The sequence below is a fragment of the Mastigoproctus giganteus genome, chromosome 10 (assembly GCF_048544385.1).
Source record: "Mastigoproctus giganteus isolate SK-2022 chromosome 10, ASM4854438v1, whole genome shotgun sequence".
Classification (NCBI taxonomy): domain Eukaryota; kingdom Metazoa; phylum Arthropoda; class Arachnida; order Uropygi; family Thelyphonidae; genus Mastigoproctus; species Mastigoproctus giganteus.
The window spans coordinates 162,025,915-162,051,044 of NC_143584.1; the positions used below are offsets into that span (position 1 = coordinate 162,025,915).

Genomic DNA, 25,130 nt, shown 5'->3' on the forward strand with positions numbered 1-25,130 from the left:
ACCGAACCCTGGGGAACTCCACTAATAACATTAGTCCACAAAGAGCAGTGTCCACTGATTACCACTCTCTGTCGTCTCCCACTCAACCATCCCATTATCCATTGTAGCAACTTACCCTTAATGCCATAACTCCAATTTGTACAGCAGACTTCCATATGCAACTTTATCAAAAGCTTTCCTGAAATCCAAGTATATTATGTCAAATTTATTTTTCGCATTCAGTTCCTTTGTGACCACATCATAGTATCCAATGAAATTGGTCAGACAAGACCTCCCTTTAACAAATCCATGCTGTGTCTTAACTATGCTGTCTTGTCTAGATGATCCTGCATTGCTTCTTTAACTAGCGATTCCATTATTTTCTCCGTAACACAAGTTAAACTAACAGGTCTATAGTTACTTGTGTCACATTTTAAACCTCCTTTGGTGATACCCTTTGGTGATACTGGTGATACACTTGCACACCTCCAGTCCATGGGGACCTTCCCTGAGTCCAAGGAAGCTCTCATAATTATGGCTAAGGATGTGCTTACTTCCTTTGCTGCCTCCTTTAATATAACTGGATAGATCCCATTCACTCCATGTGCATTTTTTTATGTTTAACTTCAACAATTTCTCCTTTGTTCTCAGTTATTGAAAAATCACTCAGCTCCCTGTTAGAGTTTGATCAAGTTCTGGCACTTCCCTCATTGAATAACTCCTCATGTGTGAATGTAGATGCAAAATGCTCATTCAGTTTATCAGCTACCTGAGCATGAACATCAATAGTCAAACCATCTATGTTAAGTGGTCCAATCTGATTCATCCCTTTCCTTCTACTTTATATGCCACCAAAAACAGAGGATGCAGAAAGGTAAGGGAATGACCACCACATATCACCAGAGCAATATGGCCTTAGTTGTTAATACTCCTAAAAACCAAATAACAAACAACTTTATATGCATCCCATACATTTTTCTTCTCTGCCACGAGCCTCATTAATTCATCTTATTTCTTAGTTGGAATGAAAAGCCTAGTAGCCTCCAAAATTAAGTCTGGTAGTTACATCTTTAATTCCCACATCAGTACATTGTGATCACTGTCACCAAGCGGTTCCTTTATCTGCAAATTCTTAATGCATGAATAATCACTGCTGATAATCAGATCAAGAGTATTACTCCCTCTGGTTGCCTCTCGAACATGTTGCTGTAGAAAACAGTCATCCAATAAATCCACAAAAGTCTGGCTAGTGTGCGAGTGACCAACCCACAAGTTCCAGTCGATATCTGGAAAGTTAAAATTCCCCATTATAAGACATTCTGATTTACTGTCTCACTCTATTTCTCTGCACAATTGCTCATTATACTCATTAAGCCTATAACACACCAAACAGACTCAACATTGCATTTCGCAGCAACATCAATTGAATGCACTTCCTTAGATTTTATGTGTTTCTTAACTAACAGCATAGCCCCTCGTCCCATCCTGTTCTATCTATCCTTTCTGTACACATTCTACTTCCCAAATTCCAATTCTGCACTGCTTATATCTGTGACACCACGTCTCTGATATCCCAACAATATCTGCCTTTGATGTCTTGACTAGCACTTCAAGCTCATCAAATTTATTAACCATACTCCTAGCATTGGTGTATATGCAAGTATACATGCACCTGTTTCTACTCTTAGTTACCCTAACACAGTCAATGTATTTATTTGTTCCACTATGACTTCCAGCAGTCCTGGAAATCTCCACTGCCTTGCTTTCCACGCCACTGCTGCTCATTCTAATAGAAGCAGTGCAAGAATCACTTCTGCCTCTGCCTGTGACCACTGTTAACCTTTTAGTCTGTGTATCTCCCCCAAGCTAGCAGTTTTCCGACCCACCTAACACTGCCTCGAGAGCATCAGCAAATATTCTTGCACCCTTTCTATTTAAGTGTACCCCATCCCTGTAGAAGCAGTCCCTTCTGTCAAGAAGCACAGACCAGGTTGAAAAAAAAGTTCTACCCCAACTTGACTGTGTGCATTCTTATTGCTATTCAAGACTTTTGGCACTCTATTTGGAGACTTTCGAGTAATGTCTGTTGGCAACACTCATATTTTCTGTTTAAAAAATGCAAATACAATAGCATTACCTGAATGATTATATTAACAAAAAATGATTTCAGGTTTACAATTTTACATACACTCAATTTAATGCTCAACTGTTTGTCATAGTGAAAAAATAGCACAACTTGACAAAGAGCTACAAGGCTCAATAGACACAGTTTTATCAATATTTAAAATATATATAATAGGAGATTAATTGTTATTGCGCATGCGTGCAAATTACCATGAAATGGAAATGAGGTACGGCAGTTGAACATTAATAGAATTACTGTGTAACCTCATTTCCAGAGTTTCAGCAATTAAAAGTTTAGTGTAATTATGTTGGAAATTTAAAATTTTGGCTTCGCTAAATAGGAACGTGTGCCCTTCATTAATAGCAGGGAAAGCGAATTCCGAAGCTGCTGCACGTGACACAGTATGTTGTTTAAGTCTTTGATCCAGAGTACACCCGGTTGATCCTATGTACGTGGAATCACACTCTCCACAAGAAACACTATAAACCAGGTCATGAGTCTGTACAGGCAAAGAGGAAAAAACCGAACGATTTTTTAATATGTAATGCAATTTTTGGGTCGGTTTTGTCACTACTTGTATGGATGTTATTGAGTGTCTTTAAAACTTCATTTGCAGTACAGTCGATTCCGGTTATTTGGGACACATCGGGACTAGCGCGTTTTGGCCCAATTAAGCGTCTGCCCCAATTATCCGAAGTTTCATGTAAATACAGTAGTTAAAAATACAATGTACCCCTCCCCCCTTTACAATTAGTTCACTGTACAATCAAATCACGTTACAACGAACTCACCATCGTAAAGTACCGATCACTATACGATGTGCAGTAAGCGCCGGTCATTATGATCACGTTTGTGAATTGAATTTTAATTCTATTAAACAGCCATTCTAATTAGCAAAAATAGGAGGAATGTTATCTACAGGCTATAAAAGTAAAGATATATTAAGCACAAATTTACCCTTTATTACCTTACCAATTAAAAAATTAAATGATACGGGAAATTCAGAAGAATATACGTGATAATCGGAATAATTAATATGTACACACTAACTAAACTAGTTGACATTTCTGTTCACTGGCATTTGTTGGTGGGGGCTGAAATTTAAAACAGTAAAAAGATACGCAATCAATAACAAAAAACACTGCACACACAAATTGCAAGTAACACAATATGCGCAAGTGGGAACAGAGTAACGAGTTACAAAGCTTTAAAAATAGGAATGAAGAGATGATTCTGAAAATTATTTTTTTTTTTTATATGATTGAAGATTCCATGGAAGTGTAAACACATTTTACCATAATAACCCACAGAATGCCAGCTGTCAGTATTATCGCAAATTCAATAAGATCGAGTTTACTATCCGTTTATGATAGATTGCACTAACAGAAAAGCCCAATAAACAGGTGACTGCTAATTGTTTTTATTGTTTTATGGTTGTGACCTTCAAAAATCCGACCAAACTACGTGGTATGGTCAGAGAAAATCTTAGAGTAATCTCCAGTGGTGTGGTCTCCTGCCCCGATTAAATGGCATTTTGTCCCAATTAAGTGAAGTAAACTCTGGCTATTTTTTCGATTGGGTTCTGTTTTTTAAGATTTGCCCCAAATAAATGGCTGTCCCGATTAACTGGTGGCCCAAATAACCAGAATCAACTGTATTATCATCAGTGATGATAAGTATATCATCTAGGCAGTGCTTTTTTTTGGGATGGTATGGCGTACCAGCACCTTTATTCACAGTGAAGTGTGACATTTGGATATGGTGCACTTCGAAATTTGTAATATTCCGAATTAACTTGGTACACACTGTTAGCATTTCTGGCCTTCAGGCAATTAGTGCTGCTGCGTGAATTAAGAGAGCTAAAGGGATTACTATTCTGCAATTTAGTGGTACCCGGTAAAACCTATCTGACCACCACCTGTCCCACATACGAAGTCGCGCTGGTAAAGAGTGAGCAGTTCGTTGTGTATTACCAATGGGCTCTGGCCCACCTTCTACTGCAGTGGTGTACAACCTTTTCCCGTACAGTGGCCATATTCAAAAAAATTCAAAGTTAGATTTCTTTAGTGTTACATTTTCCATATTTTGTTGCATGTAAAAGTAAAATTTAAAATATTCGAAACTTTTATTAAGAATATTCTACAAAAACTTTATTATGAAATTATTTTTACTTATTTTTTATAAACTTGAATAATAAATTTATGCTTAATAAACTGTGTTAATATACTTAATTTGTTGTTCTTATTCTAAAAACATTACTACTAAAGTAACAATATCAGAAAAAAAAATTTTTCAGAGTACTTTTCATAATTTTCAATTTTTTCTGATAGTAAAGAATCAGTACCGGCATCTATTTTTTTTTACAAAAAATAGCAATGCACCTAGGTATCTTCCATAGTATGTTATATCAGGAAGAAACGGTGATAAATGTATCCACTCAATTTTGTCTAAACAGATCTCAGCTATTAGGCCACTGAGGCTTAGGCCCATCAGCAAACCGAAAATTTGTTTATAAATTCTATCTTGGAAAGAAATGTAATTTGCGTCCATCAAAAGTTTCACCAAATTAAAAATTTCTTTTTTAGGTAACCTAGTTTGATTAATGCCAATAGTGCCATTATTCAATAATTTCCAAATTATGTCTAACACATATTCTACATTAACACATATTCTACGTTATTTGTATATAATAACATCCAATAAGGACAATTTGACATCCAGTCTTGGGATCTTTCTTTCTTTCTTTTTTTTTTTCTGGTATCATTTTGCCAATAAATGTTTTACCATATTGCTGCTTCAATCTTCCGTAGATCCTAGGGGATGCGAAAAACAAATTACAAAAATTTTTTAAAACCATTATTTTTAATCGTTATTATTTGGAGAGTATGGTGTAGAAGACATCCTATGAAGCTATCAGGTAATCTCTTATTTTTTTAAATATTAAACTTTTAACAGAAAAAAATATGAATGAGAGAGAGAAATTCCCAACTACACCAATGAGCCAAAATATTATGACCACCTACCTAACATGATGTTGGTCCTCAATGTGCAGCCAGAACAGCTCGTACCCAGAGAGGTATGGATGCTACAAGATCTGGTACCAACATGTAACCAGCAGATCAGAGTTGCTGTTCCAACACAAACCACAGATGCTCGATCGGATCGATGTCTGGGGAATTTGGAGGCCAGGGCAATACCTGGAAGTCTTCCTTGTGTTCCGGGAACCAGTCTTGAACAACTCGGGCGGTGTGGCATGGCACATTATCCTGCTGAAAGATGGTAGACATCAGAGTGCCTGGCACATGGATCCACACAACTGGACCCATGGTATCACGGCAGAACATCGCCCAAAAGCATGACACTGCCGCCACCAGCTTGTTTTCATCCCATTGTGCATCCAGGCGTCATCACTTCCCCAGGTAAATAATGCACACTTTACCCAGCCACCCACATGTGCAACAGGAAACATGATTCATCGGACCAGACGACCTTCTTCCAACCATTCAAGATCCAGTTTCGATGCTTGCATGCCCATTACGCCCGTCACCAGTATTCTAATTACTGACGAGTTGCGCCACAGTCGCCACGTACAATCCGGGAGAGCCTTCGCTCACCACGAGCATCGATGAGCCATGGTCATCCAACACCTTGCCGGTGGTTCGTGGATTCCCCCCCCCCTCAGTTGGGATTAACCAAGGCTGACCGTGAGCACCCCCACCAGCCATTCTGTTTCGGATATGCTCTAACCCAGTTGTCTGGCCATTACATTGTGGTCTTTGTCAAACTCGCTTAAGTCCGCTGCCTTTCCCATCTGAAGAACAAGAGTAACACTGATTAACAGAGCTCGGTATCAGATGTTTTTTTACATGTTCTGACCCGTGCTGTAGTTCAACTGCAGTTGCTTCGATTTGCATAACGACTCACCGGTCATAATGTTTTGTCTCATCGGTGTATAGACACTGAGTAAACAATCCTATGTGGTTGTTTTCCATTAAGGTTATTATTATATTAATACTGTTATTACACCACATGAAACTATAAACATTAATGGTTTCTTATTTTAAAAATCTTTGGAAACACTTGGCATCGTGCCATCTTCCAGGAAGTTACAATACGGATGTTGACTTTGCATTACATTCAAAAATGATCATGTCTATTGCATTTGTTCCCAAAGAAGACATTATTCATGCAATTACCAGTCTAGAAAATTATTTACCAGAGGAGTTTGAGCCAATTTTAGAATGGTTTACCAATACGCTATGAAGAAGCTGACTGCAGAATTTTAAATAACGTCAATAACTATTATCGGCAAAATATTATAGAATATCTTCGTGGTATATCCTACAACTGCAATATGAATTAAAAAAGTAAAGCATTTGTAGTTTTATAGTTTATTTTCCAGGATTATTAAAAAAAATTCAAAGATGTATACTTAACTACGCAATAAATTCTCCTCTAATAAACGTGTGTTCTTAATAAATAACATATTGCACTAATATATTTGACTTTACAAATATCCATTAATAAATTTATAACCCTAAATGAAAACATGTATATAGTTTTCTTCAACTTTTGCAGCAAGGATCATTCAAGAAAATGTTGTAGGAGCTTTTCACTGTTGTGGTTGGAAATTGTTTGCAATGCGATGTTACATGTATCACGTTTTTAGGATGAAACATTCACTTCCTACTGAAGAGGATATTAGTTTTCGCCTCTGCAAAGATATAGCAAAAGTCACCTCCTACGGAAGATGTGAGTAACGTCTCACCAGGGGTTAAATCACTTCCCTTTTGCTTGCAGCAGCTAAGAGAAAGATCCTACACGTATCCCTTTCAAAACTGAAATGTGTTATCCAGTGCAGCACACGGAAATGCAGAGGCCACTTATTTCATGCTGCACTCACACAAGAATGTTGTTTCACTGTGAGCGATAGCTACATTTGTGTATTTTCAGAGTAAGGTATCCATCATTAATTGGAAAGGTACCACAAAACCCTAACTGCAAAATTCTTCGTTCCAATGCCCAGTGGACAATTTAGCCCACATATTTTATGCATGTAATTTCATCAGCTGAAAGAAACATCCTTGCTCCATTTGTAGCAGGACTGAAATTTATTACAAAACCTTATCATAAACTTTGCTGGTTGGTTTGTTGGTTGATCTGGGATTCCGCGGTACAAGGGCAGCTAGAGCCAAAGTGCATTAGTTACCACGGTTGTGGATTTAATCTTTAATTTGGTACAAGAACTATAATCCTCTAGGAGATAACTCAGTTTCAATGAGTACTGCTAAGCTAAAAGGATCTAAAAATTTGAGTCTTTGAGTCAAACAGCTTGATTTTGAAGGCAATTGAGGATGTCTGGTGCACAGGGAGGAATAATAGATGAGTATGGAGGTCTCACCCATTAATAAATGAAGTCATCTGAGTTAAACAGCTTGACTGGGGAGGAACAATAACAGTATGGAGGGTCCTCACATATCAACAAATGACAAAGAATGATAAAGAGTGAGATGGGTATGGTCAAGGTGCCCTTTCAAGAACAACTTTTTCTGATTCGTTTGACTAGAAACTAGAGCACCAGAGTTGTGGCATATGCCTGACTTGAAGTAGTTCTACTAGTGCGGTTTGGAAATCAGCTAAAGTTATTATAAGAGCATACTGTTGAATTTAATCAGCTCCTGCAAAGTCAACTTTCTGGCTACATAGGGGTGAAATAATGTATACAAACCAGCTCTCCATGTAATGACAAATAACGTTTATTTTATCAGGCAAGTACATCCTGAATTATGAAAGTCTGGCACATCAGTTTTGGGTAGTCACAACTTTGACTCATGAATAATAAACGCGTATTATTTTTTTTTAACACAATAAAACTGATTATATAATAATATCCTTCCATACAAAATCTTACAATATTAAATCAATACAGGTAACCCCTGCTTAATTCTGATAATTCGTTCTGGAAAAACAGAGCACTAAGTGAGCACCGCATTTCCATAAGGTGACTTTTTTTTTTTTTTTTTTTTTGGTAGTTGTTGGTGCATCGGCTTCTGTGGCCATGATGCACCTCCCAAGGTTTTTGCAGTACTTTGATCCAAGCCCGAGGCGGGACTCGAACCCACAACCTTTGGGTTGCCAGGCAGGCACTTGACCCACTCGGCTAGCCCGGTCGGCAAGGTAACATATGTATTTGTAAGTTGTGGTTGTTGCCATAGGATATTTCCTAATCAATAATAAATGGTAGTGAAAAGATGCACAAATGTTGGTCAAAATATTTAATATTCAAATATCTGTACATATAAAATATTCTGCATTACATACGTATATAATTATGTGGTAACTACTTACGCATCAAAATTAAACTTAAATTAAAATCATGAAAAATGTGTCGATTTTGGGTTGAACCTTGGCCCTCTTCCTTTTAAATCGCCCTCAGCGTTACGCTGAGGGGGATTTAAAATTAACACCCCTTAATTTTAAAGTCAACCGATCCTTCTCCGCTCTGAAACATGGCATGTTTTTTTTTCCCTTTCAATATGAAACTTCTTTTAGGCATTCGTTTCTACAAAAGTCCTGCTTCATCTATGGTAAGTATAACACATAATACCCCTCTTCAATAATTTTAACAAGTTCCTTTTTGAAAGTTTTGGCTCCTTCATCTGCACTTGTGGCTTCTCCCTGGATTTAAAATCTATTCAACCAGCCCCTACCAGTTTTAAATAGTTCCACATTTTTTTTTTTTTTTTTAGGTGAGTTTTCTTCAGATCATCATATTGGCTAATCTCTCTCTCTCTCTTTTATAATATTTAACTTAACTGAATTCTGCTTTGGATATTATCTTCAATAAAATTAGTTAAAGTCTTTCCATTTCAATCCTAATAGCCGGCCTAGCCCTAGTTGCTTGCAGTGGAACAGCTATCTTTCCCCCTGCTAAAATTAATTCTTTATTTTTTTATAATTGTTATTACAGTTAAACTTGCAAGTCCTAAATTATGGCACACATCTGCTTGTCGTTGACTGGAATTGATTCGCTTCAAAATGTCTAACTTAATTTTCAAATTCAGTCTTTTTCTTACATTTATAGTCTTCGTACTGCGACCAGATGTTGCTTTTTCATTCTTATCGGCCATTATTAACTCGAAAAGGTAACTGCGTTGGTTGCATTAATTATGATACAATGTTCAAGTAAACTGTCAATTATGCACGATGTCTAATACTGTACTGAGTGATGACTAGACTTCGGATAAATGCATATAACGCAAATATTACAAGCAATATACTTGATCATTTTTTAAAATGTTGATCTGGGAACTACGTAGCAAGTCGCTGTACTGCAATTAATTTAGCGTGCAAGAGAATTCCACTGAGCGTGGGAAATTTTCTCAAGTCGGCGGGGGAAACGTTTTAATGCTGTTTTGGCATACATTTTCAAGCTATTGACTCCACCAAATGAAACAATTTCGTTAAATATGCCAAAGATGCAATCTGTAAAAGAGCGTTATAATGATCTGTGACAGCGTTATAGTCAGATATGGGTTATAATATAAGAACCGCATTATAACGGGGGGGGGGGGGGGGGGGGGCTGAATATATCTTTTTTGATATTGCTGATCATATGGCTGTGACTTAACTTTTGTGCACCAATATATATCTTGATATCCGTGAGTAGCTCTGTAAACCATATAGCTTTTATTTAGCACTACATTAAGAGAAAGCAATGACATTCGCCATGAGTGCAGTGTCTAATCTATGTTTTTCAATACTCCTAGTAATATACAATGTGTAAAATACGACAAACCAAGAGCTGAAGTAACTGTATGGAGAACCGGATATAGTTGGAGTGATAAAGAGCTCAAGACTTAGATGGGCAGGCCATGTGATACGAATGGAGGAAAACAGATGGCCAAGGAAAGCAATGGAAGGGCAACCGGGAGGAAGACCGAGAAGGAGGTGGGTGGACCACACAGAGAATGACCTACGACAGCTTAGGGTGAGACGATGGAGAACAATGGCCAGGGAAAGCGATAGCTGGAGAAAAATTGTTGAGGCCAAGGTTCTACAAGGACCGTAGTGCCGTGGAGCATGTAAGTACGTAAGTAATACACAATATAAATGCACCACACATTTAACCTTTAAAGATGTCATTTTTTTAAGCAATATTATAATTTCTTACTTTTAAGTTATTTCAGCCAGACTACAGTAAGACAATATTTGTCTTAGTACAGATTACACACAGTGTATAAGGCATTTGCACATCTGGATATATGCAAATGTATCCCAAATTCACAAAGGGAGATCTAAGGACGACACAAGTAATTGCGGACCAGTTAGTTTAACTTCTGTTTCAGAGAAAATAATGGAGTCACTGGTTAAAGATGCATTGCAGGACCATCTAGACAAGGCTGCAGTAATAATTCAGACAATGCATGGGTTTGTTAGGGGAAAGTCTTTTATGACAAATTTCAATGGATACTATGATGTATTAGTAATGGCCACATGGTGCAAGAAAGCCTATGGCTTATGCTGCACCACCAAACCCCCCCCCCCAAATAAAACAATGATAAAAAAAATAATAATAAAATAAATAAATAATTAAACCTATCATCCTATGCGCTTCCCTCACCCAAAGGTATTATCCAGATGACCTCTGAATTTCCCCAAACTGTCAGCCTCTACCACCCATGTAGGCAACTTATTCCAGTAATTTATAACTCGCTGGCTAAAATAAAACTTCCTGCAGTCCAATCTAAACATTTCTCCCCGTAACTTGAATTTATGTCCCCTAGTTCTAGCATCATTTATAAACTTGAAAATTTTCCCCTCGTTCATTTTACTGATGCCTCTCAGAGCCTTAAACACCTCAATCAAATCTCCTCTAAGGTGTCTAGTTTCCAAACTCTGCAACCCACATATTCAAAGTTTTTCTTCATAAGGACGCCCTTTTGCCGATCTCACCAAGCGAGCTATCCGTCTTTGCACCCTTTCAAGAAGCTCGATGTCTTTCTTTAGGTGTGGTCTAACAAAAGCCTTATATAATGGGATTATAACGTCCCTATCTCTACTTGCAAAAGTTCGATAGATCATCAATAGAACACCATGGGCCTTCCTTGCAACCTGTTTACAATGCTCAGAGAATTTCATGTCTGACTGCATCGTAACACCCAAGTCTGTTTCCTCCAATACTGGGTTTAGTTGAACTCCACCAACTGAATAAGTTATTTTGGGATTACTGTTTCCCAGGTGTAATACCTTACACTCTGTTGGATTAAAGCATAGCTGCCATTTTTCTGACCATTCCTGAAGCCTATCTAGGTTTCTCTGATGAAGCTCAGCTTGACAGTGATCATTAACTACTCTACCAACTTTAACATCATCTGCAAATTTAGATATTACGCCCTCTTTCTCTTCATCGATGTCGTTTATGAAAATTAAAAACAACAGTGGTCCTAATACTGATCCCTGGGGAACCCCACTTCTTACATCAACCCAATCTGAGGAATAGCCATTTATCACAACCCTCTACCTCCTGCCCTGAAGCCATCCTGCTATCCATCTAAGGATTTTCCCAGTGATTCCAACCTGTTCCAGCTTATAAAGCAACTGCTCGTGTGGGACTGAGTCAAAAGCTTTGCTGGAATCTAAATAAACAATGTCGAAATTATTCCCTAAATCCAGCTCGTGAGTGACCCTTTCAAAATAGCGAACCAGATTTGTTCAACACGATTTTTCCTTTACAAAATGATGCTGAGTATCCTTGAGAATTTCAATTCGATCCAAATGATCCTGAATTCCACCCCTGATCATTGCCTCCATGATTTTGCCTACCACTGAAGTAAGACTGACAGGTCGATAATTTCTCACTTCACTCTTAGAGCCACCCTTATGTATGGGAGATACATTGGCACTTTTCCAATCCAAGGGAATCTCCCCAGAGTCTAGTGATGCTCACATAATTAGCCTCAATGGTTCAATGCATTCACTTGCCGCCTCCCTTAAGATTATAGGGTATATTCCATCAACTCCAGGAGCCTTACTGGCCTGTAGGCTCAAATGTTTTTCATTAAATAATCTTGCGAAATTTGAATATCAGTAATTACATATTTTTCAACTTCGCTCTCACAATTTCCCATTGCCACAAAAGGTTTTTCATTTGTAAATATCGATGAAAAATAACTGTTGAGTTCATCAGCAATGGCAGCTGGTGTATTTAATACTATCCCCTTTCCCTTACGTAAAAGTCTGATCTGGTTTGTCCCGCTCTTTTTGGCATTTATATATGTGAAGAATTCCTTATCCCCCCACCCCTCTTTGCTCTGTTTGCTAGTGATTTCTCATAAACTGCTTTTGCCTGTCGAACCTTTTCTGTGGCTCTATTACAGATCATCTTGTAGTTGTTATAGGCTTCAGTACTTTTTATTGCTCTGTAACCTTTCCATGCCACCTTTTTCTGCTCAAGTAATGTGGCAACTTCACTATTCATCCAACTTGGAACCCTCCTCGTGGAGTATTTTTTTTAATGGTAAATACACATTCAAGGCATCTGTGATTAATGTTTTAAAAGCATACCACAGTTCAATTGTATTCATTCTCTGTGAGATATCCACCCAGTTAATAGAGGCCATGTAGTACCTTAAGGCATCGTAATTTCCTTTTCTGAAATTAAAACCCATTCCTTTGCCTTTTACTGCTGCTATCTCTCTCTCATCATCATCCACCACCGTAGAACTCTGTGATCACTTCTTGCTACTGGTTCCTCTACTGACAGCCCTGTTATGTCATCTGATTCATGAGTGATGATGAGGTCTAGGATTTTCTTTTCTCTAGTACTTTCCCTGACATGTTGATACAAATAACAGTCATCTAGTTGATTTAAAAATTTTGTTCCCCTATGTTAAGTTTCCTTCCCATTTACTTCAATCAATTAGAGGCAAATTTAAATCACTCATAATAAGACATTGATGCTTATTTGCCCATTCCATTTGCATGTAGAGGCTTTCGTCATAATCTTCACAATCACCTGGTCTGTAGATTACTCCTACTCGCATTATACCTTTGTTTCCAACTATCGCACACCACACAGATTCTATACTAGCATGTGAAATGTTTGAATCCAGGAAAGCTATCGTCGCACTCAGACTGCTTCTGATAAGAAGCATTACCCCACCACCCCTTCTATCTACCCTATTCTTCCTAAATACATTATACAAGCCGTACCGAAACTCATAATCCCCAATTTCCGGGCAGCACCACGTCTCTGTAAGCCCTATTATGTCCGTGTTACTTGTTTTAACCAGCAGTTCCAATCCGCTCATTTTATTGATGACACTTCTAACATTACTATATAAATAATTAAGACTTACTGTTCTTGTATATTTAACAACCCTAACACAACCCTTGAACTTTTTTAGGCTCTCTTCCCTGGCATTAGCTACCCGCTCACTTGAAACGTTTCTGGCCCCCAAGAACATCTAGATAATATGTCCAGTTGGGGTAACAGACAAGAACTGTTGAGGTATGTGCAAGAGTTACTTTGACCAATATTATCAGATAAACACGTGTAAGTATTACCCACATCCCCCCTAACTAGCAGTTTCCCCGAACCTTTAAGGTATCCTCAATAATACTGGCAAAAACTTTTGCACTACCTTTGTTTAAGTGTATCCTGACTCTGCAAAACAAATTCATTCTACCTACAAGTGTGGGCCATGCTGATAGAAATTTCTCCCCTAAAGCCTTGCAGAGTCCTTCAAGTCTTGAGTTAATCCACAAGGCTTTTAACATATAATCCCTCCTATGGTGTCTGGGCAGAACTGCAGACAAATAGACATTGTGGCCTAGCTCACAGCATTTCCTCAGCATGGTCCTGTATTTTTCCAACAAATTGTCAGATCGTGTACGTTTAATGTCATTAGTCCCCATGAATAATAATATTCTCTTTAGCCCCCTTAAAATCTGACAATCTGTTGGTGACATCATTAATAGTTGCTCCCAGTAGACATACCCTGGTACTACTCCACCTATCCGCATTACAAAAAATATTCCCCATTTCCCTGACAATGGAGTCTCTTAATAAAACAATGTCCTTTTTAACCAGAGTAGTTTGCACTTGGTTGTTCTGTTTTGAAGTCCGAATCAGGTGTGCATTGCTTGGTAGATCATGTGGTTACAAAGAAACTGGATGCAAAAAATAATTTTGCTATCATATACTTGGATTTCAGGAAAGTTTTTGACACTGTTGCACAGGAAGACTGTTGTACAAATTGGAGCCAATATGGCATTAAGGGTAAGTTGCTACAATGGATAAAAGGGCGATTGAGTGGGAGAAGACAGAGTGGTAATCAATGGACACTGCTCTTCGTGGACTAATGTTATTAGTGGAGTCCTCCTGGGCTCGGTGTTGGGCCCACTGTTGTTTTATATATTTAGCAATGATATTGACCAGTCCTGGCCAACCCAAATTGTTCTGCTGGCCACCTTCGACAAACTACAATTTTCCGCAGGCCATACATAAAATAAAACAATCATTTAAAAATAAAAAATCAAATGCCATAAAAATTTATTTTATTCATTCATTTTTATTATATATCTACATTAATGAGATATTTGCTTTTTTCTCTGCGATCAATCAATTTTTTAAATTCTGCTTCAATGTTAATAGTTGCGCATCTTAATTGATTTTCCAGATTTTCATCTATTATTGAAATGATTTATTTTTAATAAAATTCATTTCCAAAAAGAAAGTTACAGAAACGTATGTGGATTTGCAGGTACTCAATTTTTTTGTGGAGAAAAAAAAAAAAAAAAAAAAAAATCTAAATTTGGGATACCTTTCTGCTGTCACATTCGTGTTGTAAAAGTTGATTTTGATGTTATGGCATAAATGTGTCTTAATTCACTGTTGTACTGTAATTCAATTACTTCCATCTGCAGAATTTCTGGTTCAAAGAAGGGAAGGAATGGTGGAGATTCGGGGAAGTACAGCTGGTGTAGCGTTATATTTCTCATTATTTATCGTGCCTAGTGCAGCTAGCGTATGTTTTCTCACTGATGTAGTCAGTAGAATAAAAATCATCTGGCAGGCTGCATTCAGCCCACAGGTTAGCAAGGCCTTATTATTATTATTTTTTTGATTTGGTAGTTGTTGGCGCATCGGCTTCTGTGGCCATATTGCACCTCCCAAGGTTTTTGCAGTACTTTGATCCAAGCCCGAGGCGGGAATCGAACCCGCGACCTTTGGGTTGCCGGGCAGGTACTTTACCCACTCGGCTAGCCTGGTCGGCAGCAAGGCCTTATATTGATGAAGGTATATCAGACTTAATGTCGAAGTTTGCGGATGATACAAAGTTGGCAAGGTTGTTAATGACAGAAATGGCAGTGTGCTACTGCAACGGGATCTAGAAAAGTTGGGCAGATGGGCTGAGAATTGACAACTGAAGTTTAACATTGACAAATGCAAAGTACTGCATATGTATAAAGTAACCCATGAGAAACGTATCAACTGTGTGGCACTACGCTTAGGGTGGTAGAAAATGAACAAGACCTGGGAGTAATTGTGCAATCAGATATGAAATTTCAGAGCAGTGCAGACAGGCTGCCAGAGCAGGTCGTGGGGTTTTGTCAATGATATACAGGAATTTTGCTAGTAGGGAAAAGGAGGTGATTATCCCTTTGTATAAGGCAATGGTCGGGCCACACCTGGAGTACTAGATACAGATCTGGAGGCCTCGTTTTAGGAAGGATGTGGAGTTGCTTGAGCAAGTACAGAGAAGGGCAACAAGATTGGTGAGGGGAACGAAGGGGTGGTCTTACCAAGAAAGGCTTAAGTTCTGCAAATTGCAGTGTCTGGAGACTAGGCACCTGTCAGGTAATCTGATTGAGGTGTATAAAGGCCTTGAACAGGCTTAATTCTGATGGGATTCTTCTGCTTGCTCCGATTATGAACCTGAGGGGGCATAAATTCAAATCGAGGAAAGACAGTTATAGAATAAATGTGTGGAAATATGCCTTTAGCCAGTGGGTAATTGATTGCTGGAACAAACTTTCCATCTATTGTTCTGGAAGTTGGTAGCTTAAATCAATCCAGGGAGGAACTGGACAAACTTTTAGAAGAAATGGATGTGTGAAATGGTTTTTTTTTTTTTTTTTTGCTGATGCTGCACAAGCTTGCTTTCTTCCATCACATGCCTCCTCTACTACTACTACTACTAGCATTCCAAGATCGAGTCTATATGTCACTGTAATACTTTTTTATTTTTTCCAATAAGAATGTCTGCAAGGTGGAACTCTTCTCTTTCCATTCTTCCAAATGAGAAGCTACATCAAAATATAATCAACATCAGAAAAATTTCACCCTTTCTGAAATTTAAATTTTTCTCTTTGAAGTACAATTATGCTAATGTGGTTTCACGCATGGATAAGAAAGCATTACTCTTTCATGATGACCTCAGTCAATAAATTACCAGTCTGCTCTGACAAACAAATCAATGACTACACCCAATTCATATAACAAGTTTATAATTATTCCAAAATAGTTTTCTTTATATAGGCAACCCCCATATAACACAGTATTTTTATTTTTTTGTGAATCCCACTGCTGACTTGCTAGTCGCAATGCAAAAAAAAAAAAAAAAAAAAATCGGGAAATCCCTGTATTTTATTTCGTTGGGAAATCCCCACGTTAGTTCTGTGCTATTGAACTTGTTCATGTTTGAGACCATAAAAAATTGACTTCAAAGCGTGCAGTTCATGACCTTTAAGGTTTTTGTAAGTTTATTTAGCTCTTATTTCATTGTTTATAAATTTTTCCAGGTATGTATTATTAAACTTTGTTCTTAAGAACCGTATTAGAATAATTTCTTTGTTGTGAATTAAATTCCAGCCCCAAATTATGCCTAAGTAAAGTAAAAAAGCACCCCTCAAAAGACATTTTTCAGTTGTGGACTGTATCGGAATCGTAGCTTTATGGCTCAAAGAAGTAAAACCGCTAACATTTAACCGTGTGTTGAAAAAATGTATGGCCAGAGTCAGCTCATTTAGGAAATATGGTCGAACCAGCAAAAAACGGAATCGGTGCGATAGTAGAACCTGATAAGTCAGTGGAGTGGGGGGAGGAGATACAGAAGACGTTCACAAATTATTGGTAGAAAAAGAGGCTGCCAAAGTGGATTTAGTAGAAACAGCATCAGAAATAAACCATATCAATTCAGAGGATGATAGTGCAGATGAAAATTCTGAAGTCCCAAATTTTACACTAAAAAGCATAAACTAAGCTGAGCAATTAGAATCTTATTTTTTGAATGTAGATCCTTCAACTGAAAGGAGCACAAAGTTCAAAAGGGAGTTTCAAACATGCTTAACTCCATACCAAGAATTGTACAAAGATCTATCAAGCAAAAGCAAACAAACCCAGATTACTGATTGTTTAAAGAGAGCAGAAGATACAAAGTCTTCTGAACTTTCTTCTGATGCAGAAGAAAGTTCAGAAGGTGAAGATATTCCGCAACAGAGAAAATGTTCTCATTTAATTATGCTTAGCAGCAATGAAGAGGAAGAAAATTAAATGAACATACATTATCTGACATATATATATCACAGTTAGTAAGATGTTTCTTCAGTTATTATTATTATTTTTAATAAAAATTAAGTTTCCAATAATTATAAAAAAATTGTGTATTTTTGTTAGCTTTTGGAATGTAACCCCCCCCCACTAGTTCTTAATCCTGTATAACATGGTTTTGCACTACACGATATTTTATAGGAACCTAACTACAGTGTTATACAAAGGTTACCTGTATATTTTTTTGTTTACTGGCACTAAGGTCAATCTCAATGCTTTTTAAGAAATAAGGTGCTCTTTGTAAATGAGTAATTCAAAAATAGTTTTCTTCAGTGATTTATCCTGGAGTGAAAAAGGCAGCTCACTACAGAGGAAAGAAAATGAAGAAATAAATTTTCTATCCCCCACAGTCCATAAAACAGTCTCACGGTTTATCTATAAGGAAAAACCTGTAGTATTGACACAATCCACAGTAACAACTGTGTTTAAAGAACATAGCAAACTTACCTAACCCCGAATTCTTAGTACTCCTAATTGTTCACCTGACAGGTGCAAACATTCTTGTTGATTTCAATAAAAATTTGTGGGTTTTCTCTATTCTGCTAACGGATTACTGTATGCATTCTTTTTAGTTAATAAAAAAATAAATAAAATAATAATAAAAGAAATAAATAAATATATTTGCATATATGAGATGTATTATTCCCTTCATTTTCAAAATTTGAATATTACACATGTTGCTAACTCTCCATCCTGAGAGATTATTGCTTTGTGTTTGTCTTATTCAAAAATTATAGCATATATTTTAAATTAGTTTTTTAAAAGGATGTAGTTTACAACCATTAGAACTTGTTAATAATTATTAGATTACATAAAACAGTTTTGCTTTGCAGAGCAGGCATAAGTCAGTTAGTTTGTCAAACTAGCATTGTTATAAGTTAAAAGTAGAAAAGTGGTGGAGCTGTTGGACACAATCATGCTGTAACTCTGGGAAAACAAAATATAAAAATTTGCAAACCATACCAAATTTGTTGATATTTAGGAAACAGATTTTTATCTTCAGCCAGCAATTAATGCAAACTTGTTAATTTTGAGTTACACTTCACAGGTGTAATTACAGGGTTAAAATAAATCAACTTCATAATACAAGATTACCAATACACAGCTTGACGATGCTCAATTTTTAAGTAGAAGCACAAAACTTATTTACCCCAAAATTGAATAGAAAACTTACCACATACTGAAGACGATGTTTTGTACCTAAAATATGATCTGCCACATTGGTTGAAGTGCATGTACTATGACACATTACACAACTGTATGTTATTTCATCTTGGTCACCCTTCTGATGTTCTATGATAAAATCCAAACCTGGGTGAAAGAAAAAAAAAATTTTTTAAAACATTAAAGCAGTTATGTTGCACAAAGATCACAGAAATTTTTATCAATAAAGAATAATTAAAATTCTTGTTACAACACTAATAACTATTAAAAAAAAAAAAATACTTTGTTGCTAAGGGCCAATAACAAGAAATAGTACAGAAATGTTTTTGATATGGCATCAGGAATGCCAACCATCTGAAAGTGCTAAAATTATAACCATAAAATTACCAAGAAATTTTTGGTGAGGTGATTTAAAAAATATTATTTATCTAATATATAATGATTCTAAATTGTGCTCATTCCAACATACTCGATGAGAACTACTGCATATTTACTATAAACTTTTGACAGAAAAATACATCTAATTTTGTTTTTTTTTTAAAGTGGGGCAATTCTTACAGCCTTTGATCAAACAGAAATAACAACATAAAAAGCCAGCCAAGATGGTATGTCTCTATCGGAGAACTCAGCATTTAACAGCAAAAGTAAATTTGAGGAAATAAAAATTAAAACAAAAGCCTGCTGTGTAAGACAATGAAGTACAGAAGAATCACCAGAAAAAAATTTCAGCTCTTAAAAACTTGAAATGTGCTTGTGGAGATTGTTTCCCAATTTTATCAGCATAAAGTCAGCACATCACAAACTACTAAATTCAGAGAAAGAATAATAAAAATAGTCTGCCCAATAAAATGTAGTTGGAAGTCCCTCACCATATGGGAGGAAATAAAATAGGATTTTCAACAATGTAGCATTTCTATAACTGCTCAACCCAGCAAAGGGCTCGATTTGAGCAGCTGTGATTCCCACCACACTACAATAACCAGTAGACATGAAATATGAACTGAAAAGGCACACAAACAAATACAGTTGGTCGTCGACTTACGACCGACTTCTGTTCTGACTGACCGGTCGTAAGTCGATCTGGTCGTATGTCGGCCATATATTTATTAACAGTAATTTTTAACCTTTCTAATCTTTTTATCATCTTTATAAATTATTTTTATAATCTTTTAAATTTTTATCATCTTTTATTTTTAATTTTAAATACAGCAATGTTTTTATCTTTTACTTAGCGATACTGTACTAGGCGTAGAAACGAAGGTATCTCTCTCTATGAGCTTAAATTCAAACGTTCTCTACATTTTAATTGGTTTATTATTCGTACTGTTTATAAAAAAAAAAAAACTACAATCCATAATTATATTGTACATAATGCGAAAAATAATACTGTGCATAATGTACTGTAAACACTAAAATTAATGTAAAAATTAATAGAAATGAAATTTACAAAATCAATTTTTAATCTTTGCTTGTGCTGGGTTGTGCATCGTCAGGGTCATGTTCTTGGGTTGAGGTAGGAGATGTTTATTTATAGAGACATTATGCAAAGCAAATCTTTTTTTTAAAACACTTAAACCACCCAGTACTAGCCTGAAAATCTTCAGCGTAATCGTCTCCGGCGCGTGATTTTAAACTCTGAAAAACAAACTTCTAGCCTTTGCTTGCACTGTGTGAAGGCTCATGGGTGTATTTTTTTTGTATTAAATCTTCCATCCACATAAGCAACAATTTCTCCATTTCATGGATGGGTTCCTGTCGTTGATGCCATGGAATGTGATAATTTCAAGTCACGTGCTATCATATTCACTTTCTTTCCGCTTTCATACTGCTGGATAATTTTCGTTTTACACTCTGAATCAATAGTTTTCCTTGACTTCTTAGCTGACGTATATGTAGATGAAGACATTTTCCTTTTACTAAACATATTATGCGTATTTCAGTGGAATTTTAATTAATACACCACACGCAACAGATGCTTAATAGCGGCTGGGTGTATGTGAGAAAGAGAGAGAACGACTGAGTGTATGTGCCTGGTGCTGTCCTCAGGCCTCCCGTTATCGACGTGCCTCCTCACCTGGGTTATGGGTGTCCTCAGTAGTGATTTCCTGATTTATTATTAATTTATTCATTATTTATTATATATATTTTTTTGGTGGTCATAAGTGCGGCCGGTCGTAAGTCGCATAGGTCGTAAGTCGACGACCAAGTGTATAAATATTCACACACAGTGGTGCTAGTGAAGGTAAAACATATAATAATTTTACTTCAAAGTAAAAGATACCATATAAATTGACAAAATAATACTTAAATAATTATATTATATATAATATAATTTTACCTTTGTTGCCAAAGATTAGCATTTCAATTGTTAATATTTTCTAAATTGAGCCCTAATTAATTTTAAAAGAATTAAAAAAGGCACTTGGGTTCACAAAATGATTAAGTTTATAAGTAACATTTGGCATTGTAAATAATGGACTAAAATATGTTATTATTTATAGTGTTGATTGTCAAGCAACACTAGGGTTACCCCCAAACTCCACATTATTATCTTTATTGTGTACAGTTATTATTATATTATTATAGTTACAGTAAAATCTCATTAATACAAAATTCAGCTATATGTATTTATGAAGTTTGTTTTCACCCTGTCAAAAATAAATATTGTTATTTTGTATGTTTAATACAAATCTTGGCACAGCTGTCCAATTATTGCTTCTGGCCACCCGGTTCCCTACCTCCCGAATGATGTCATGACTTAGAAATCATTTTTGTGAAAATAAAACCAATTTATGGTATCTACAATGTAAGTGCACTCTGAAAAACATCTTTCTGAAGGATGAGCTATTAAATTAACAAAAGAGTAGAAACAGTTTTTTTAAGTTGTTTTCATAAACTCCCTTGCTCTCAATGGAATTAAGGTCAGTTGCAATTGTTACACCTTTAAAGAGTCTTTTGCTACAGTATACAGCAATCTATTTATTGTGCCATTTTATCTGAGCTGATGTTTTTTTTGGAACTTGTGTCTTTAAATTAATTTGAAATGTGTTTTCTATTAAATCTTATCTAGCAGTATTATGGCGACAAAACGCAAGCAACCTGGAATTAAGCTGAAAATTAAACAAGAGGCTGACAGGATGGATCGAAGTAAAAAGGACATTGCAAATGAATACAACATCCCTTTACCTACAATACTGAAAAACCGAAGGGAAAAAAAAAAAAAAAAAACTCGAAAGTGTGTGACACTGGAGCAGCGATAAAAAACAGGAAACAAAATTGTAATTGTGGTGCAAAACACGTGGAGCTTGAAACAAAACTTTTTTTAGTGGTACCAACAAATGCTTGCATCTAATTTGCCAATTTTAGATCTGATTTTGCAAGAAAAGACAAATTATCAAGCTCAGCAATGTAGAATTAGTGACTTCAAATGCAGCAGTGTCTGGCTCCAAAGATTTAAAGACGAATAACTTGGTTTCGTGAAATGTTTGCAGAGAGCCTGGATTAGTCGACACAGAAAAGGCTACAGACTGATTGTGTTCTGTACAGTCATTCTCGAAAAATGAGGTAAAGGATATTTTTAATCTTGACGAGACAGGTTTATTTTATAACTTTCTGCTAAACAAAACATTTGCTATTCCAGGAGTGTCTTCTCATGGTTGAAAATTAAATACACAAAGACTCACTGTTCTGTTATGCTGAAATTCAGATGGCAGTACAAAACTATGCCCACTTGTAATTGATAAGTTTTCCAACCAAGATGCTTTAAAGAAGTTAACCAACTTCCCTGTGATTACGAGGCCAATAGACGTGCTTGGTCTATGGTCAAATTTTTTCAGTCTTCGTTATCAAAAGTGGACAAAAGAATGGCTTCAGAAAAAAGGAACATTTTGATGATTCTAGATCATGTACAGCACAACTTGTCGAGACACTTCAGTTGACAAATATATGGCTGTTGTTTTTACCCCTTAATACCACCACTGGATTAAGGCATTATCTATAGCCTCAATTTACAGAGATCGCCCGATAAGGTACTTGATCCATAACATTGAAGGAGTGACCAATTTGCAGCCAAACTGCAATGTCTTCAATGCTATCCATAATCCTGTTATTGCTTGGGACAGTATCGCATCAAGTGTAATAATCAACTGCTTCAGAAAGGGTGGCTTTGGATGGTCCAGGAGTGATAGCAATGTGATAGCAACATTGAGAAATGAGGAATTTGAAGGAGCATATGGATTTTGTTGGAGAATTTGAAGTGTTTGTGAAGGTGGATGATGAAGTTGCTACCACAATGACACCAATGCTAGAAGAACTGCTGAGCACCAAGAAAAACAATGATGCTTCTGTTACCAGCGACAGTGAAGCACACACACTGCCATCTAAAAAAGATGCCCAAAATGCATTGAGCATAACAGAGAATGTGTTGGCCTGCAATAACATTGATAAAGAAACAATATCTGTAGTGTAGTTAAAAATGCATATAGGAAAAAAATTGTGCATACAACATTGGATTCTTTCTTTAAAAGTAAATTAATTTATTATATAGTTAATGGTTTGTATGTCTCCTTTTATATTGTACATATCAAAATATATACTGTACAATATTTTTACTCCCGTTAATTGCTTTTCTCTTAGTTTTGACACTTTTGGGGGACCTCATTACTACAAACCTTGTTATTACAAAACGTGAAAATTTAGGTCCCTTGAACTTCGTATTAAAGAGATTCGACTATATATAACTACCACCTTTGTTCTTTATACTAACTACATACTTAACTCCACCCTCCCTCCAACCCATTTTGGGAATTTCCCCAAAAGGCCATCCACTCTTGTCCTTGGATGTAGTTCAAGAAATATCTGAGAGAACTGCTACCTCTTCTGGAATTTCTCCAGAATTATCCTACCATAGTTATACTTCTAGCTTCTTGTAGTACTTGTCCAGGAAGCTGAAATCCTTAAAACATATTTTTACAACCTTGGAGAGAGAACTTTGATCACTTAATTGCTCCAGGATGCCACACTGCATTGTTTCATTTTTATTTCCATGGGTGTTTCCAGTTTAAAAATTTTGAAGTTGTTTATACTTCTCTCTGCTAGTGCAGCTGATGTAAAATATTTCTTTAAGCGAGACTGTGTTATTCTGGTCCCTCACTTCAGCATTCATTAATTACAATAAACTGCAAACATTTCACACCAATTAATGGTGTGAAAAGTTAAGAAGTTCTTACAAGTAGTTACTATTAATTACTTTTTACTGGTATTAATTCTTAAGAGATTAATTAATAGTCTTGTTTATGGTAAATCACATTTGGAATGAAATGCCAAAACGTCTCCTAATCCATCTAGATCATTCTCAGTTCTCCCATACAAAGAAAGAGAAAATGCAGTATACTATTACATTTACTGATGACTGGTTAATGACCTTCTTTCAAATTAAGCTGTACTTACTTCATGAAAGCCTGTATTGTGGGGTTCACCTGTATTGTGTTATAGGATGAGCTGTATTACATTTACAATACTGTAATAATAAAATTAATCTAAAATATTCTTACATTTTCAGCAAAATACGAGGTGAAACTTTTAATAATTAAATTTTTATTTATATGTAAAATAAAACTGTTTCACTGGAAAGATATAAACAACAAAACCATTTAAATTTCTTTAGTTGACCATCATTTATGCTTATACTTTGGATTAGCAAAACTATTGCATTGCCTGGGTAAAGTTGTTTCATTGGCTCTGTACCGTTTAATAAGTATTCTGAATTTGAACAATTGCCATTTCCTGATTTACAGCAATGTTATGCAGAGACTTGCAGAACATACTTTAAAACCTGGTGTCAATCCAACTTCTTTCTTGAACGATGCCCGGACATAAGAAACAAACACACTCATTTCCATTTACATGTATAGAAGATTAGTACTCAGTAGCTCAGAGGATGAGGGGGAAATCTATATTGAGGCAAATTTTTGCTCTGAACTATCTTGGCAGCCAGAAGTAAAATGAATTGATGAATGCTTTAAATTACTCATAAACTACCTTCTTAAGTAACTTCATAAAGAAAAGATGCCTAAATCTAACAGTTCTAAATATGCAAATATATAATATTAACATTTACCAAGTTTTCTGGCATCACTTCCTATCTAATACCAAAATCTCACTTATGGCTGTGAGGCAGCATGGTGTTTGTTCTAACAATATTCTAAACTTGCATTTCTCTGATCAGAACTGGACCATTTTGTCAAT

The 25,130-nt window shown here is 36.2% G+C and overlaps 1 protein-coding gene across 1 annotated transcript in view; it reads right to left on the minus strand.

Moving 5' to 3' along the window:
* The window catches only part of LOC150079435 (uncharacterized), a 171,794-nt gene that overhangs the window by 28,267 nt on the left and 118,397 nt on the right, over positions 1–25,130 (minus strand). Inside the window, exon 8 of the mRNA XM_090382327.1 lies at positions 18,895–19,031. Coding sequence (XP_090238453.1) covers positions 18,895–19,031 — 137 coding nt within the window. The remainder of the gene's footprint in view (positions 1–18,894; positions 19,032–25,130) is intronic.